Source organism: Narcine bancroftii, chromosome 4 (assembly GCF_036971445.1).
Source record: "Narcine bancroftii isolate sNarBan1 chromosome 4, sNarBan1.hap1, whole genome shotgun sequence".
Taxonomy (NCBI): Eukaryota; Metazoa; Chordata; class Chondrichthyes; order Torpediniformes; family Narcinidae; genus Narcine; species Narcine bancroftii.
In genome coordinates this window covers 265364845-265381279 of record NC_091472.1, presented here as the reverse complement: position 1 = coordinate 265381279, position 16435 = coordinate 265364845, and the positions used below count along the sequence as shown (strand labels likewise).

Genomic DNA, 16435 nt, shown 5'->3' with positions numbered 1-16435 from the left:
TTTGAAGACAAACTGGCAGCCAGTGGAGGGAGGCCAGCATAGGAGTGATATGGTCCCTTTTTTTGGCACCTCTTGGGAGCCTGGCTGCAGCATTTTTAACCAGTTGCAGACGGGATAATGAAGACTGATTAATCGCAGTACATAGAGAGTTAGGATTGTAGAAACAGGAGAATATAAATTTAATCTTCCAGTTTGTATAAATGGATTTGCATATCTTCTGGAGTATTAATCCAGGTCCTTGCCTTGCTCTTCCCCCAACACAACTATAGTTTTATTTTTTGAAATTTAGTTGCTACAACAGGATACAGTGGCTTAGCAATACCCAGGTTCATGCTACTTGCACTTTTTTAGCTTGATTGTTTGAGCTCTTGCATTCTTTGCTTCTTCTATTTAAACAGAATGTCCTGCCTACCACTTGAACCATTTTATCTCCCTGGCCTGATCTCTTCAGGTCCTCTCCATATCTTTTTTTTCTCTATTTCCTTTCACTGTTGTTCTTCCCAGTGCATTGTCTGAAATCAATTCCATATATAACTTTTCTCTCCTGTTGCCTTTCTGTAATTTCAAGCTTCATACTCTTGGCCACTTGGCCTGATTTTTGTATCATCTACAAAATCTAGCCCCTTCCAAATAAATGGCCTTCCATTCATAATCTGCTGTTACCTATGATCTATTATCCCTCCAATTTTAGATAAGAGTTGCTATTTTTTGCTTGGAAATCATGCACTTTTACTCTATTGACAATGGGAATTTTGTCAAGAGCCTTCAGGATTGCATCAGAGATGCTACCTACATTGTTGTTTACGCTCAGAGATTCTGAGTCTGGGGATTAATACAGAGGAGAACAATGACGTTCACTTAATTGCACAAATAATTGGGATGTTTGGTAGGATACCATTTGAGCCAATGAATTAATATATGTTGATTTCACATCACTATACATGATAGAAAAAGAATCTACCATTAATTGGAGACCAGTAGTCGATACATTAGTCACTGTATCAAAGGGTTGGAAATCTTTGTGTGTTTTTTCAATTTCTTTCTACAAATGCTGTATTACTGCCAAATGAACGGAATGAAATAGTGCAATGTTTTCCCAATCCATTCACATTCTTGTATTTTGATAAATGTAATGCTTTCAGTTGTATATTGAAAGTTATAAATTGTTTGCTCTATATCTCTTTATTTTTTGTAATCAAGTTAGCATAAATTTTATGTGAATATTAACTCTTATTTGTGGCAATTATTTATTGAATCAGAGAATGATAGTGAGGGATAATGGATTCTAGAGTGTATCAGAGGCATTTGGAATGCTGAAGAAGATGGGGAAAAATGTATGTTTCATTAGAATATGTTGATAATTGTGATGTGCTGCCAAGAGCAAGGCATGCTTGGTTGTGCAACAATGGGTTGGTATCTCTGAGGAATAAGATGAAATGTCTCCAAGGTTCATCTTGTTGAAATCAAGTCCTTGAATGACTTGTTGGTTATTTTTGTTTGCAGCTGAAGTCAGTAGATGATTGTTCTATAGCAGGGAAAGGCTTCAATTCAGACCTGTGTTTACATGCAGGGACAATGAAGTGGGCGTCAGGCAAGAGACCAAGTTTTTTGCAGGAAAGTTGTTTATGACTTGTGCTTTGTTTTTATTCCAAGCCTTCTAAGATGAATGTTTCAATGTTGTTACCTTTTAAACTACTTAGAATTTACTACCAAATGATTAACACTTTTTTGTTGTTGTTACTGGTTTAAAGCTTCTACAGTTAGTGGAAAACCTGTGTCCAACACAGGTGCTCTGCAACGATCTCGCAGTGATATTGACGTGAATGCAGCTGCTAATGCCAAGTCACGTTTATCTGCAACTCCAAGCAACGCACCTGGACATTTTAGCTCGGCTGCAGCTCTGCCTCCAGGATCGTACGCCTCACTAGGTAAAGAATAAGACAACCACACAATTTTTGAAACTGATAATATTCCTAATTCCATAGTATGGCAGCAAGGAATTTCAAGTACTTTGAAGTGGAGTAAAGTGAGTATGATTTTTGAATTGGCATTCCTTTGGGGGAAAAAAATCATTTAAATTCAGTTCCTCAAATAGCTATGTCTGTAAGGTCTGTTTTAGAGCCAAAGCATTAACAGTAGAAAAAAAGCAAAATCAAACAGAGGCAAAGGTTTTTGATACATTTACTTGGGAGAGATAAGTTTTCAGTTTAAGTCAACAATGGAGACTAATATCTGGTTACAGATTAAGATATTTGTGTTGTGCTTGATAAGTACAATGCATAGTTTATCTGCCAATCGCTTTGGTTAATTTGTTTTCAAGAAATCTTAGAGCCACAATATCTTTTTGATTGTTTCAGTTTAAAAAAATACAATATGGTACCAAATCTACACATCTTATTTTTGTATGCCCATCAGCTTCTGGAGCATAAAACTTTGAGCTGATATGCTAAAAGGCTGATAGATTTTGGGAATTTTCTCATATTAAGTCATTTTATTTTTCTGAAATCTAAAATTGGAAATCATTGAATTCACAGAAGTTAACAATTTTTGACTACGTCTCAAAACCAAAGTTTGGTGACAATAGATGACATAATTGGCATGCTAATGAATTGAAGAGTGAAGTCTGAATTGTTCTTGTATGTTGGATTATCGTATATTCTGAAAAAAATTGCTTAGATCTTGAGGTATTATAAGTCTACAATATTTAGCACAGGTCAGTATTAGACAACATGGAAACAGACTCTTTGGTCCAATTTGTTCTTGACAACAAAGGTGCTGACCTAAGCTAATCTCACACATCCCTTTAAACCTTTCCTATCCATTACCAATCTATTATATCTTTTATACATTTTATTTAGAGCTGCAGCTATCTCTGAAGTCACCATCAGCTTCCTTCACTCCAGGCAGAACAGTTCCAGTCTCTCCAATCAATCCCAGTAAATTCCTTGTGAATATTTTGTGTATGCTCTGGCTTAATTACACCCTTTCTGAGGCATGAAGACCTGAACCTCGCACAACACTTATGTGCAGTCTTAGTCTTGCTTAGCTGCAGTGTGACTTTCCAATTCTACACTTGACTGAAATCAATCATTCCTTGTGCCTTCTTCATCATGTTATCTGCTTGTGTTTCCACTTTCTGGGAACTAGACAGGCAGCCTTGGTTCAACAACACGCCCCAGTGTTCGACCTCTCACAATGGATGTCCTGCTCTGATTTAATTTCCCAAAAATGCATCACTTTGGTCTTTTTTCTGAATTAAAATCATTTGCCCACCCTAACTTGAAGTCTATGTTTGTGTTCCACTTTTATTGTGAAAGAAGTTCGTCAACAGATGGTTTATTTGTCATGAGTTTATTTCTGAATTTTTAATTGCAAAATATTTTAAGGAAGTCCTCATTATGGCTACTTTATAGTATAATATTCTGTTAAGGAACAATGCTGATTTGTTTCCCATTAGAAGAACAACACTGCTGTTTTTTTCTATTAGTGCCCACACCGTGCCTTTTGCATTTTCAAATAGTATTACCGCTCCATTGGATTCTTTTGTTTACTATAGATAAATTAGCAAGCCCATATTTGCTAATCATACTAACATTTCCCTGTCCTCCCTTCCCTATTTTCTTTTGCTGAAAGATGGCACATCCACTAAAGCTGAGGGTAAGCAGCTTGTTTTCTGTTACCAGCTGTCTGTCCCATTTTGTGTATTCTGGCTGGTATCTGTGACAACACAATTCTTTTAGTGGTTTTCATCTGTGACTATAATTGGTACCTCGCATGAATGTTGCATGGTAATGCAATATATATATGTATGAACATAATATATATATATTTCCTCAGCTATAAATGACAGTGTTAACCACTTTTTTGTCTACAGTCTGGATGCATTACATTCATATTGCAGTGTTTCGACTTTCAAAATAAAATGCGTTGACCTTTGTGATAATTGATGACAAAATAGTTTTAGATGGCCAAGCAATTCCTTGTTTTGAATCAGGTTGCCTGTTCCAAATGAAATTCTCATGGCTGATGATAACTATTGTGATATTCCAAATATTTTAAATACTTCAAATGAGCAGTGGTGAATCTACAAGTAAATTCTTCATGACCATTGATCAGATGAAGCTTTTGTCAAAGTTGATGCTGATTTTTTTAAGCTTATTGCTGAGTTCGGAATGTTGTTTGCTTTTCTCAAATTGTAAGGCAACCATCAGAATCTGAGATGAAATCTGTGCTAAACTAAAAAGTGTGGGTCCTTCAGGCTGACAACATTCATACAATGTTAGTTGAGAGCCATGTCAAATAATTCCATACCTCCTTCCAGCAAGCATATTATTTTAGCTCAACTGGCTCTGGATTATTGGATATTGTATGAATACAATTGAAAGGAAAATGAAAAGAATGAGTAGAAAACACAATGTTATGTTTTCTGCTCTATTCAAGCAAATATGATTTTTTTTTTAATTCAAGGTATCATATTTTAGATGTACAGTAGAATTATTTGGAATTCAAGCAACTGGTAAAAATATCGAGGAAAATAAATAGGTAAAAAATCCAAAAGTGTAAAATTGGTGCCCCCTAGTGGTTAGTTAGCCAATCCTCATGCAATAGGCAAATATGCTTATCCAACATCTCACAATCCCAATAGGCGCTGGATACCAACCGGGTTTGGGGGAGAGGGTTTTACTGTACATTTTTAAAGAAGTCAGATTTCTAATTGTGTCTGACCATGACAATCATTTTATATTTGTGTCTTGTTTCCTTTTCTATATTTAACTTTAAGATAACTTATTTTCCAGCATAACATACAATTTCAATTGTTTACTTCATTTAAGGTACTTCGACAATGAAAGATGGTAAGAGTCGTGCAGAGTTTGCACTTGTGAGCTTTAGGATGTGTAATGAAGGCATCCTGTTCCGTGTGCCAATATTCATTTGCTGATTGAAAATAAATTTGTATTAATTGCTGACCTTATGGCTGTATATACTTTATTTCTGTGGTGCATTGATATGCAAAGGCAAATGGGGAGTCCTAATATTCTTTTGATGAATCGCTTTATGTAACTAGCAATGAAGGTTTGTATTGCTTTGTAGTTAATCTAACATGCTCCAGCTTCAAATCTGTAATTGGTGGAATGCATGCAGTTGCGAGCTGGTTGTCTGCATAATATAATTAAATTAGAAAACAGTTTAAGAGGAGCTTCAAGCATGTTTCCGTTTAAATCGATATGTGGTAAAGAACCTTTGTGGAAGTGAAACAGGAAAGTCTGCAGATATTGTAATTGTAGTAAGTACACAAAAATGTTGATGAACTGAGTAGATTCCGCATGGGAAGCAAAGATATAACCAATATTTTGAGCCTGAGCCCTTTCAAGGTGTGAGCAAAAATGCAGGCTCTTGCCTGAGGAAGATAGGCCAACTCCCAGGAGACCATAGGTAGAAGTGGATAGGATGGCAGGAGAGAAAAGCTAAAAATTCATAAGAGAGGGTGTTAGCTCTGTGAATGCAGAGCTGGAGGAAAGGGGGCAGGGAGTGAGAGAAACAGTGGGTATGGAGGGGTGCTTAACGGAGACCAGAGAAATGCCATCTGATTGCAGGGTGCCCAGGTGGAATAGGAGGTTAGTTCAAGATGTGTTATTTGGTATAGATGGTCAAGACACGGAATAAAACATTTTGTATCAGTTTTGTTTATTCTGACTTTCTGGAAGAATGTTGATGAGTATGGATTGAAAATATATTAAAATGAACTTTTACATTATTTCCAATGAAATAGGCCCAAGTAGTTTGAAGGGTTGTTTGTTAAACATGGTTGAACTTCCAAAAGCCTTTCAGACCGATATACAATTTTTATGGCCTTTTAAAATTGGAAGCGTCTGGTTAGTCGCTGAAAACTGTGATAATTAAAGCAAGCCATTCTGTCTTTTGCACAGTGTTGTCGGTACAATCCTTGAAATTGGCTCCCTCTTGAAGATCGCATTGTACTATTATAAATTTCTAAAATTTCATATTAACCATCTTTCAATTATGCTGCAGTGTGGTTTCACAAGTAACAATAATTACATGGTGCCTGAGCCAAATGACTATTATTCATGTAAGTAATCCTCGTTGCATACATCACTGCTTAGAATGAAAACCAAAATCAAAACTGTAAATACAAGAAATCTGAAATTTAAAAAATTGTTGGAAGCACTCAACAGATCAGGCAACACTTAAGGAAAAGGTTGGATGTTTCCATTCAAGTTTTTTGATCAACAGTCTTCTCATGGCTTCCTCAACATGGGAGAAAATGGAAGTAGATTAGGATATTGATTCATTAGGCACCTGCCAGTGGCCAACCATTTCAATTCCACACCCATTCTCACACCTACATTTCTGTGCAATGCATCATGCAGTGCCAAACAGACAACATCCACAAATTTCGTTCTCTCCCCCCCCCCCCCCCCCCCCCTTCCACTCCTCTCCTTAAGGTCCCCATCCTATTCCCTCTCCATTCAGAGAGCTACCCCACTCTTGTCTGTTGGCCTGAGTTCCTCTCCTGTCCATTTCCTGTTCCTCCCCCCCCCCCCCCCACCTTTTTATTCTGGCACCTACCTGCTTTCAGAATCGGAATTTATTGTCATGAACGAGTCATGAAATTTGGTGTTTTGCAACAGCATCATAATGCAAACATTCATATTGCAACCATCTTACAACATTACTATTAAAAGTAATCGTGCATGAAAAGTAAGGCAGTGTTTTTGGTTCATTGATTATTCAGGAATCTGATGGCAGTGGGAAAGAAGCTGTCATTGTGCTGTTGAGTGCTCGTCTTTAGACTCGTCCTTTTACCCAATAGTAGCAGAGTGAAGAGGGCACGACTTGGGTGTTAGGGATCTTTGAGTATTGAAGCCGTTTTTAAGACATTGCCTCATGCAGGTCTTCTTAATAGAATGAAGTCTGGTCCCTGTGATATCAGAGGTCGAGTTAACAAGCCTCGAGTTATTCTTGAGAGTTGGTGCCTCCATACCAGGCAGTGATACAATAATCCAAAATGCTTTCCACGGTACACTTGTAGAAGTTTACGAGAGTCTTTGAGGAAATACCGAATCTCTTCAGACATCTCACAAAGGATAGCCACTGGCAAGCCTTCTTTGTGATTGCATCAACATGGAGGCTCCAGGACAGATCCTCGGAGATGTTGACACCCAAGAATTTGAAATTCTTGATTCTCTCCACTACTGAGCCCTCGATGAGGACTGGGTCATGTTCCCCTGACTTCCTCCTGAAGTTCACAATCATCTCCTTGGTTTTGCTGACATTGAGTGCAAGGTTGTTGCTGATACCTTGACAAAGGGCTCAAGCCCAAAACATTGGCTATATCTCTTTGCTTCCTATAGACATTGCATGATCTGTTTGAGGTTCTCCAGCACTTTTGTGTTTTAGTGAGCTTGAAGTTTTAAAAATTCAATTAATTTATTTTTACAATTCCAGAACTGATATTGCAAATAGAAATCCACTTTTGACACGTTTTTATATACCCTTTAGTCAGGATTGACCAGAAACTGAGGAGGGAACATGTGTACAGAGCAATTTGAAAAGTTCTTTTGTAGCCCATAAAATTCATAAAGATTAAAAGAATGTAAACATTTTGCATTCAACAGTGATCTTGCCATGATTTGGACCTCCTGAGTATTTGAAGTTGCAGTGAAGTGCAACAAGGACAATACTGTTGTCCACTTCAGTGCTTTAGAATATCAGTGATCTAGCAATTAACTTTTTAAAGTCTTGGTGTGCAGTGGAGTTGTGTGTGAGCTTGTCATATCCAATCGATATACTGTATAATCAGATTTCATTGTTATATGTTTGGATATTGTTATTGCCTTTTTAACAGGTTACTAATGAATATGTTAGGTTTGGATATTCTATTGCCCTTTTATGAAAGAGAATCTAAAATGACAGCAGAAGGAGAGACAAAACCCAGCTGCGTGTCTCTCCTCATCGTGTAATCTTGACTTAGATTATTGTTATTCCTTTTGTATTGCTGAGGCATACCCTGGAACACTGGGAGTTTGTTTTACTCCTGGAAATTAGGGATGTTTAATAAAAGTAGGCCTGGCCATCGCAGGGGTGGCTGAACTTGTAAACCACATGTTTGAGAGGCTCAACAATCAAGCAATCACTAAAACTATTATTGTGAGCACCAGCTTGTACGATTGCTGTCTCAGCCAACACATTTCCGCGAGCAGAACATTTTATGTCAAGGAGCTGCATATGGCTCATGAGCTATGGTTTGGCCACCCTGATCTGTCGCAAGATGTGCCATCTGCTTTGCCTGTTTATGTTCTTGAATCTGAGGAGTTTCCAGTTATTGTTGAAATTGTTTACTTTTTTCGCACTCATTTTATCTTTCCCAGGAATTCCATTTCTTTGATGGATAGGCAAAATATTTGCATTATCTAGTGGGAAGGAGAGACTTGATCAGACTTTGCATCCTTTACATTTGTTTAACAATTAAATCCATATTCCTTTCTGATTTATTTTTTCCACTGTACTTCTTATTCATCAAATTACTTCTGATTTCACAATTCAAAGTGAAAGTGCAAATTTTGTTTTATGGTTGACTAAGATTTAATTGATCTTTAACTTTTAACTTTGTTCTGAATGTGATCATTTTTGTTCACTTTGGCTTGTACAGTGTGCTATATTCATTTTACTCTTGCACTAGGTACATGTCCTTGTACTAGTTCCTCAATTAACAAACATTTATATTTTCAAAGTTTCATTATAATGTCTATTTGATTTCAAGTTACAATTTTTTTTTCCATAATTTGCTCTCCATGGTACAAGTCCAAAATTCTCGTAATTTGGTTTGTGCAGCCATATTATGTAATGAAGTTTCTTGAAACAATGTTTTCTTGAATTGCATCACTTGTAATTCAAGGAAAAACTGTTGATTGTGTATTAGATAGTAATACTTCAGTAATGGATTAAAGTAAAATCAAATTTTTACTTACTGACTTCAGATATACAATTGATTCTCAGAGTTGATATGTTTAAAGCTTACTGAACAAATTCATTTAATAAATTTCCAACAACAGATTGTGTTAGATCATGGTTTTGTTTATAGTAATACAACAATATTTCTGTTACTGAGTACATTGGAAATCAGTTTCTGTCTGTTCGCATTCTAAACTGGTTTAGAAAGCAAATAATTTCTCATTCTTGTTACTTTGACTTCCAGTATTTATAGGTTATTAACATTGTATTGTCATAAATGTTCACTCTTAATCCCAACTAAATGCACAGCTCATAACTTTTTAGACAATTTTATTATGAATTGCAGTAAAGAAAGAACTGTGGGAGGAACTCAGCGGGTCAGACAGTATTAGTATCCAGGGTAAAAATGGTCTGCCAATGTTTCAGGTCTGGAGAAAAGGCAGTGGAGACAAGTTTTGGCAGAGATCACAAATAAGAGGGCAGGGAGTGGAAGAAAAGTTAGAGAGATAAAAAGTACAGGATTGGGTAACAAAGAGATGGAAACAAAAAAACTAAATGGAGGATTACCTAAAGTTGGAAAAACCAATGTTCATATCATTATGTTTAAGGCTGTCCAGGATTATGATGTGATGTTCCTCAAATTTATGTTGAACTTCACCCTGACAATAGATGAGGTTAAGGACAGATGTAATGTTCTACAAATGATTTGGGGAAAATGAAATTCCCGACTACAGGAAGCTGAAACTTAGACCCACAAAAAGAGTATAGGTGTTCGAAGAAACAATCACTCAATCTGTGATGTGGAGGAGGTTACACAGAGTACATGGGATCCAGTTGATTAGGTTTGATGATGTGCAGTCTATTTCTCTGCCTCACCAGGAAGGTCTGTTTATGGCCCTGGATGGGGTTAGGGGGGGGAGATATTGGGGAAAGTTTTGTATTTTGTGCCATTATTACATGAACTGTGCTAACTGATACTAGAATTTATGGAATCAATTTTACGTGTGTTGGACCTTCTGCATTTGAACAGAATGTACACTTATTTTACTATCTCTACTTGATCTCAGAATAAATACGGGGCAACTAATGAGTTGGTTATTATTTGCAAATTGAGTATTAATTGTTGCTTTAAAAGTCTAGATTATGCTGTATTATCCAACATTGCTGTTTTGTGCACCATTTCTAATTTGTTGAAATATATAAGTGATGTGTGAATGGCTTGAAAGATATTGTGAGTTTGAGTTTTTTTGTGTAGAACAGAATTTACTTAATATATTTGTGTACGTATACAGGTCGAGTGCGCTCCAGACGCCAGAGTTCCGGGAGTGCCACCAGTGTTGCCAGCACACCTGCTGATACCAGAGGCCGTAGCCGAGCTAAAGTAGTTTCTCAGTCCCAACGTAAGTGGAATAAATTTCTTGCAAGAAATATATTTCTGCATTGCATTCTTAATCTGTTAGTACACAGGAAGCCTTGATGTTTCTGAAAGATTGGCAAAATGGAAAAAAAATGCACATGGAGTTGCTCTGAAATAATAGTTGGAAAAAAGGACCCTTGGTTAGAGATCAGTAAGTATAAGACATTTTGGTGATAATGAGAAGCAGAGGTAGGAAACATACCAATTCTGTAGATAGTCTGTAGATCCCTAACAAAAGCTGCTGACAGAGTATCACTTAAGAAATAATGGGTGCATTTAACATGGTTAACACAGCACTTGTGTGACTAGTAAGAAATTTCTGGGTAAATCAAATCGTCAAAAATGGTTTTGGGGAAGTTCATGGTGCTTCTTAGAAAAATAAATTGCAGTTCCAATATAGGAGCATGTGATTTTTGATGTAGGCATGTGTTACAGGAGCAGAAATGGGCTATTCAGCCAACAAGTCTTCCCTGCTATTTAATCATGAGCTGATCCATTTTCCCACTTAGTCCCACTGCCTGGCATTCTCCCTGTAACTGTTCATGCCTTAACTCATCAAAAACCTATCAATCTCTCCCTTAAATACACCCAATGACACAACCTCAACATCCACCTGTGGCAACATTTTCCACACGTTTATCACCCCCTAGCTATGATTAATTAGTAACTTCCACTGTTAAGAATATTCTTTGGAGGAATGATCATAATTTTGTGACATTTTGCCTTCAGTTTGAGAATGACAAAGTCAGAAACCAGAGTTGTAAACTTTAAGGTAATTACGTAGATAAGGGTGTGACTTGACCCAGATAGAGTAAAAATTAGATTAAAGGATATGCTGGTGAATAAAAATAGAGTTGAAATATTTAAATTCTGAACCATTATGGTTTTTACTAGGGAAATATGAACTTTAATGGAAAATGTGATTATGTGCAGTCAATTATCAAGAATAACCAAAGAAGCTAAAGATGGCACGAGATTAGAAGGAAAGATTTTTGAAGTTAAGAACAAGAGTAAACCTGAGGATTGGAACAATTTGAGGGACTAATAAGGGCAATTGAAAAAAGATGAAAATGGAGAAATTAATTTAATAAGAAATAGAAAAAATACAGCAAGTGATATAAAGGGTGGTTTGTTAAATATTAAAACTGAAATTAATAAAGAAAAAAGAAAATTAAATGCTTTTAATATTTGTTTTTCCTGTTGAATTCATTAAAAGCATGGCAACATAGTACAGAATAAAAGTGAGGAGCTTCAGCGAAACGTTATTCGGACCGTGGGCTAACTCCCATTAACGTGAAGTCTTCATAAGAGGGGTGCAAGAGATGGCTGCAGAGATGCAATGCATTCTTCCAAAATTAAATGTTTCTGGAAGGATCTCTGTCAACAGCTAAGGAAACACAAATATAACTCTTCAAGTTATGATGAGAGCCAACAGGGAACTACAAGCTTATTAGCTAGCTGCTAGTTGATGAGAAAATGACAAAATCTATTTTTAAAATGCTAACAGAGCACTTATAAGAGCATGGCATTATTTATCAGTGTTATTTAATGAAAGCATACTGAACACATTTACGAGAGCTCTTTGAGGATACAAGTATATAAAGAGATAAAGAGCCACTGATGTAGTGTACTTGATTTGATGGTTCTACCCATGGTAAGTGCTCTTAATGTTGAGAATAATATACACCTATGAAGAACAGGAAACTGAATGAAAGCAAATGTAATGAGTTAAGCACCTCAGGCTTGAGTAAAGGCACTGAATGTATGGTTATTAAATCTGCTGATGACGTGAAGACAGATAGGAAAGCAAGCTATGGAGAGGATGTGAGGATACAAAGGAACTTAAATCATGGTGAATGATCTGACAATTGTAGGAAAATATGCAATTGCTGAATTTACACAAAAATGAGACATTTTGCTTATGGTGAGCGATTGCAGAGCTTTGAGATGGAGAGATCTAGGTGGCTTACAGAAGGGTAATATATAGTAGCAAATTTTAACAAATAAAAAGGAAAGCTAGAGGAATATGTCCGCAATATTTTTCTTTAACTGGCAAGATCACATCTGAAGTACAATGCACTCACTGCCTTGAGGAAAGACATTAATTCGTTGCAGCATTTCAGAGACAGTGTACCAGACCAATACCAAGAACACGTGGGTTGTCCTATTGGATGCACTAGACTTGTATCCATTGGTATTTAGAAGAATTGGGTGGGAGGGGTGTGACGTAATTAACACACAAGCTCCCGGGTGCTTTTGACAGGGTGGATAACATGGAAGTGTTTTGTGTGGGAATAATTTATTCTTTAATAGAAATTAATTTCATAAGCAGGTGTAACTTGCTGTTGATGATGTATTAAGTATACACTTTTAAACCAGTCATATTCAGACTGCTGCACTTGACAGCTTTTGGCTCTATAGACCTCCAATTTTTGTATGAGAACATTAAATTTTATCATAATCGAGAAAAGTAATTAAACTTTTCTCTTGCAAACTGCTACACTGAGATGTCAGTTAAAAATCAATGGGGCATCTTTTTTGAGCAATCTCATGCCTTAGTCTTATGGATGCTTGTATCTGCTGACCACGCTTGCAAGAAACAAGTTAGTTACATTTACTTTAAATTGCACTGAAAATTTATTCTGTGGATTAATATGACATGGCTTTATTGTTTTTTTTAAATAATTGCGTGCAAGTTTGGTGGTGTGAGTGGTGCATGCATTAATCAGGTGGCTCTTTTTGTTGATGGTGAGTTTTGAATGTGGCTCCTGAGTCATGCAACTGAATAGCATTTTAAAGGATTGTGCTGTGTAGTTCTTCCCCCTTGAGGGGAAATTTGAAAATTAGTCTTCCCTTGAATAAATTGTGAGCTGTGCCTTTGATTGTTGTGGCCCAGTGAAAGATTTACTTGCTGATTTTTGTTTTGACTGGAAAATTTGATATATAATCAGAGCATGGACAGATTAGAGGATCAAGTAGATTTAGGATTGAAGGTTTTTATTCTCCAATTTTCTAGTTGTACATTTCAAGTTCACGTTGGATGGGCCGTCCCATCCTTCATCTATATTCATAGAATTATACAACATAGCAACGGACCCTTTGACCCACTCTGCACATGCTGACCATTGATGTTTTGTTTGCAGGAATTTTCACTTTCTGGGTATTTTGGTGTGTATTCCTTTCAAAAATTTAGTTATTTTTTTATTAAACCCCGCATATTACTGCTATTCTAATAAAAGTGTGGTAATTTTAGTCTTTAATTTTCATCTTACAGGCGAGTTAACTTTGGAATTATCCCAATATATTTTTAACCATCTTTAGAAGATCATACATGAATGCATGACATTCATGTGAAGCTTCTTTATTGCTCTTTCTTAAAAATCTTAAGAACATTGCAGCAGAGTACAGGCTATTTGCCCTCAATGTTATGGTGACCTAAAGACTTAACAAACGAAACCTTATCTATTTTACCTCAAACCCATCAACCTCTATTTTCCTTGCATCCACTTGCCTGTCTAAGAGACTTTTAAATGTTGCTTTTGTACCAGCCTCCACTTCCAGCCTCAGCAGTTCATTTTGGCCACCCGCCTCTCTGTGTTCAACTTTCTTCCCCTCATCTTGTACAGATATCTTCTGATGTTTGCTACTCGCACCCAGGATAAATGTGCTTGCTGTCCACCATATCTATGCCTTTCATTAAAGTGCTCTCTTATCCTTCTTCACTCCAAAGATAAAACCTCTAGCTCTGTTAACTTTGCCACATAAGACATGTTCTCCAATCCAGGCAACATCCTGGTAAATTTTCTGCACCCTCTCCATAGCTTCCACATCCTTCCTGTAATGAGGCAACCAGAACTGAACACAACATTCCAAGTGTGATCTAACCAGAGATTTTTGAGCTACCTCACGACTCTTGATCTCAATCCTCCAACTAATGAAGGCCAGCATTCCATTGCCTTCATAACCATCCTATCAACCTGCACAGCAACCTTGAGAGAGATCTACGGATTTGAGTCCCCAAGGTCCCTCTGTTCTTCCACACTGTTAAGAATCCTGCCATTAATCATGTATTCTGCCTTAAAATTTGACCTTCCAGAATGCATCACTTCACACTTGTCAAAATTGAACTCCAACTGCCACTTTTCCACCAAACTCTGCATCTGTAAACTTGGTGTAATCCTCGACACCATTCTACACTATCCACAAATTTAAATTGAAGCATCCAACACGGCAACCAGCCCACAAGCCCATGCTGCCCAAATCCCTAAACAACCTACAGCCCCTGTACAGCATCTTCAACCTTTGTGAGTTCTGAAAATTTACTGACCCATCCAGGTAGTTTATAAGAACAGATACCTGTGGAACTTCTCTTGACACTGACCTCCAGGGAGAATACATTTCTTCCATTATTAACCCTCAGTTTTCTGCAGGCAAGCCAATTCTGAATCCACACAACCAAGGTTCCATGGATCCCATGCCTCATGACTTTCTGAACGAGTTTCTCATGGGGAATTTTGTCAAGTGCCTTTTATTAAAATCCACATTCACCAAATTTACCACTTATTTCATCAATTCCTCATAAAACTCAATTATGGTCATGAGACATGACCTTCCCATCACAAAGACATGCTGACTATCTCTGTGAAGACTATTCTAAATGCTATTTAGAATAGTATTTAGAATACTATTCTAAATGCTCGTAAATAATATCAGCAATAGTTTGCCCACCACAGATATAAGATTCTCTGGTCTATAATTTCCAGCATTCTCCTTATGACCTTTTTTTAAACAAAAGGACCTCATTTTCCATTCTCCAATCCTCTGATAACTCACCTGTGCCCAAGGAGGACACAAAGATCATTGCCAACAGCTCAGCAGACTCTTCCCTCCCCTCCTGAAGTAACCTGGGGTATATTGCGTCTATCTTTTTAAGAAGATCCAGCACTTTGCCTTTCTTAACCTCAACATGCTCCAGCAAATAAGCTTGTTCTATACTGACCTCACATTTACTAAGATTTCTCTTTTTGCTGAACACTAAGGCAAAGTATTCATTTCGGACCTCCTCCGCCTCCAGGCACATGCACCCTTCTTTATCCTCAAGCACCCCTACCTTCACTTTTGTCATCGTTTTGTTCTTAACCTATGCATACAACAACTTCAGCTTTTCCTTAATTCTTTTTGCCAAGGCCTTCTCATGTCCCCTTCTTGCTCTTCTAAGTCCTTTCTGGCTACCATGTAATTCTCATGAGCCCTTCCTTCCTTTTGCTTCCTAAATCTTCTGAATACTTCTTTCTTTTTAATGAGCTGCCTTACCTATTTTGTTAACCACAGTTCCCTTATGCTACAATCATATCTCAATGACACAAACCTATCCAGAAACACACACAAGTGGTCCCCAAAAGTCCTCCACATTATTTCTGTGCTTTTCCCTCAGAGCATCTTTTCCCAATTTACTCTCCCCAGTTCCTGCCTAATCCCATAGTAATTAGCCTTCCCCATTTAAACACTTTACCAGTTTGTCAACTCTTATCCTTGTCCAGAGCAATGCTGAAGGACCAGGAATTGTGGTTACTTTGACTGAGATGCTCCCCTACTTAGTGTTCTGTCACCTAACCAGGTTCATTATTCAGTACTAGATTCATATGACCTCTCCTCTTTTCAACTTGTCCACAAACTCAGGAATCCTTGGATACACCTGACGAATTCTACCCCATCTATCCCTTTTCCAGTAAGGAGATGCACTCAATATTTGGAAAAAGTCTCCAATAACAAAAACACCGAAATGGAATCATCTGCATCCTATCGTGTTTCTCTTCCAATAATAACAACCCTGTTATTTCTGCACTATTCCAAAATCTGCCTTCTCATTTGTTCCTCCGTGTCCTGAGGCTATTTGGGGACCAATAGACTACCCCTTTTTATAATTCAACCCACATTGACTCAGTTGACAATTCCTCCATCATGTCCTCCCTTTTTAGAGCTGTGATACAATCCCTGATTTGTAATGTTATTTCCTCCCCTCTTTTAGGTCCCACCCTGTCCCTT

General features: G+C 37.3%; 1 protein-coding gene across 9 annotated transcripts in view; it reads left to right on the top strand.

The window, feature by feature from the left end:
- The window catches only part of clasp1a (cytoplasmic linker associated protein 1a), a 235470-nt gene that overhangs the window by 104522 nt on the left and 114513 nt on the right, over window positions 1–16435 (top strand). For all 9 annotated transcript variants that reach the window (XM_069934915.1, XM_069934911.1, XM_069934914.1 and 6 more), the window contains exons 19-20: window positions 1752–1928; window positions 10266–10373. In XM_069934915.1, coding sequence (XP_069791016.1) covers window positions 1752–1928; window positions 10266–10373 — 285 coding nt within the window. The remainder of the gene's footprint in view (window positions 1–1751; window positions 1929–10265; window positions 10374–16435) is intronic.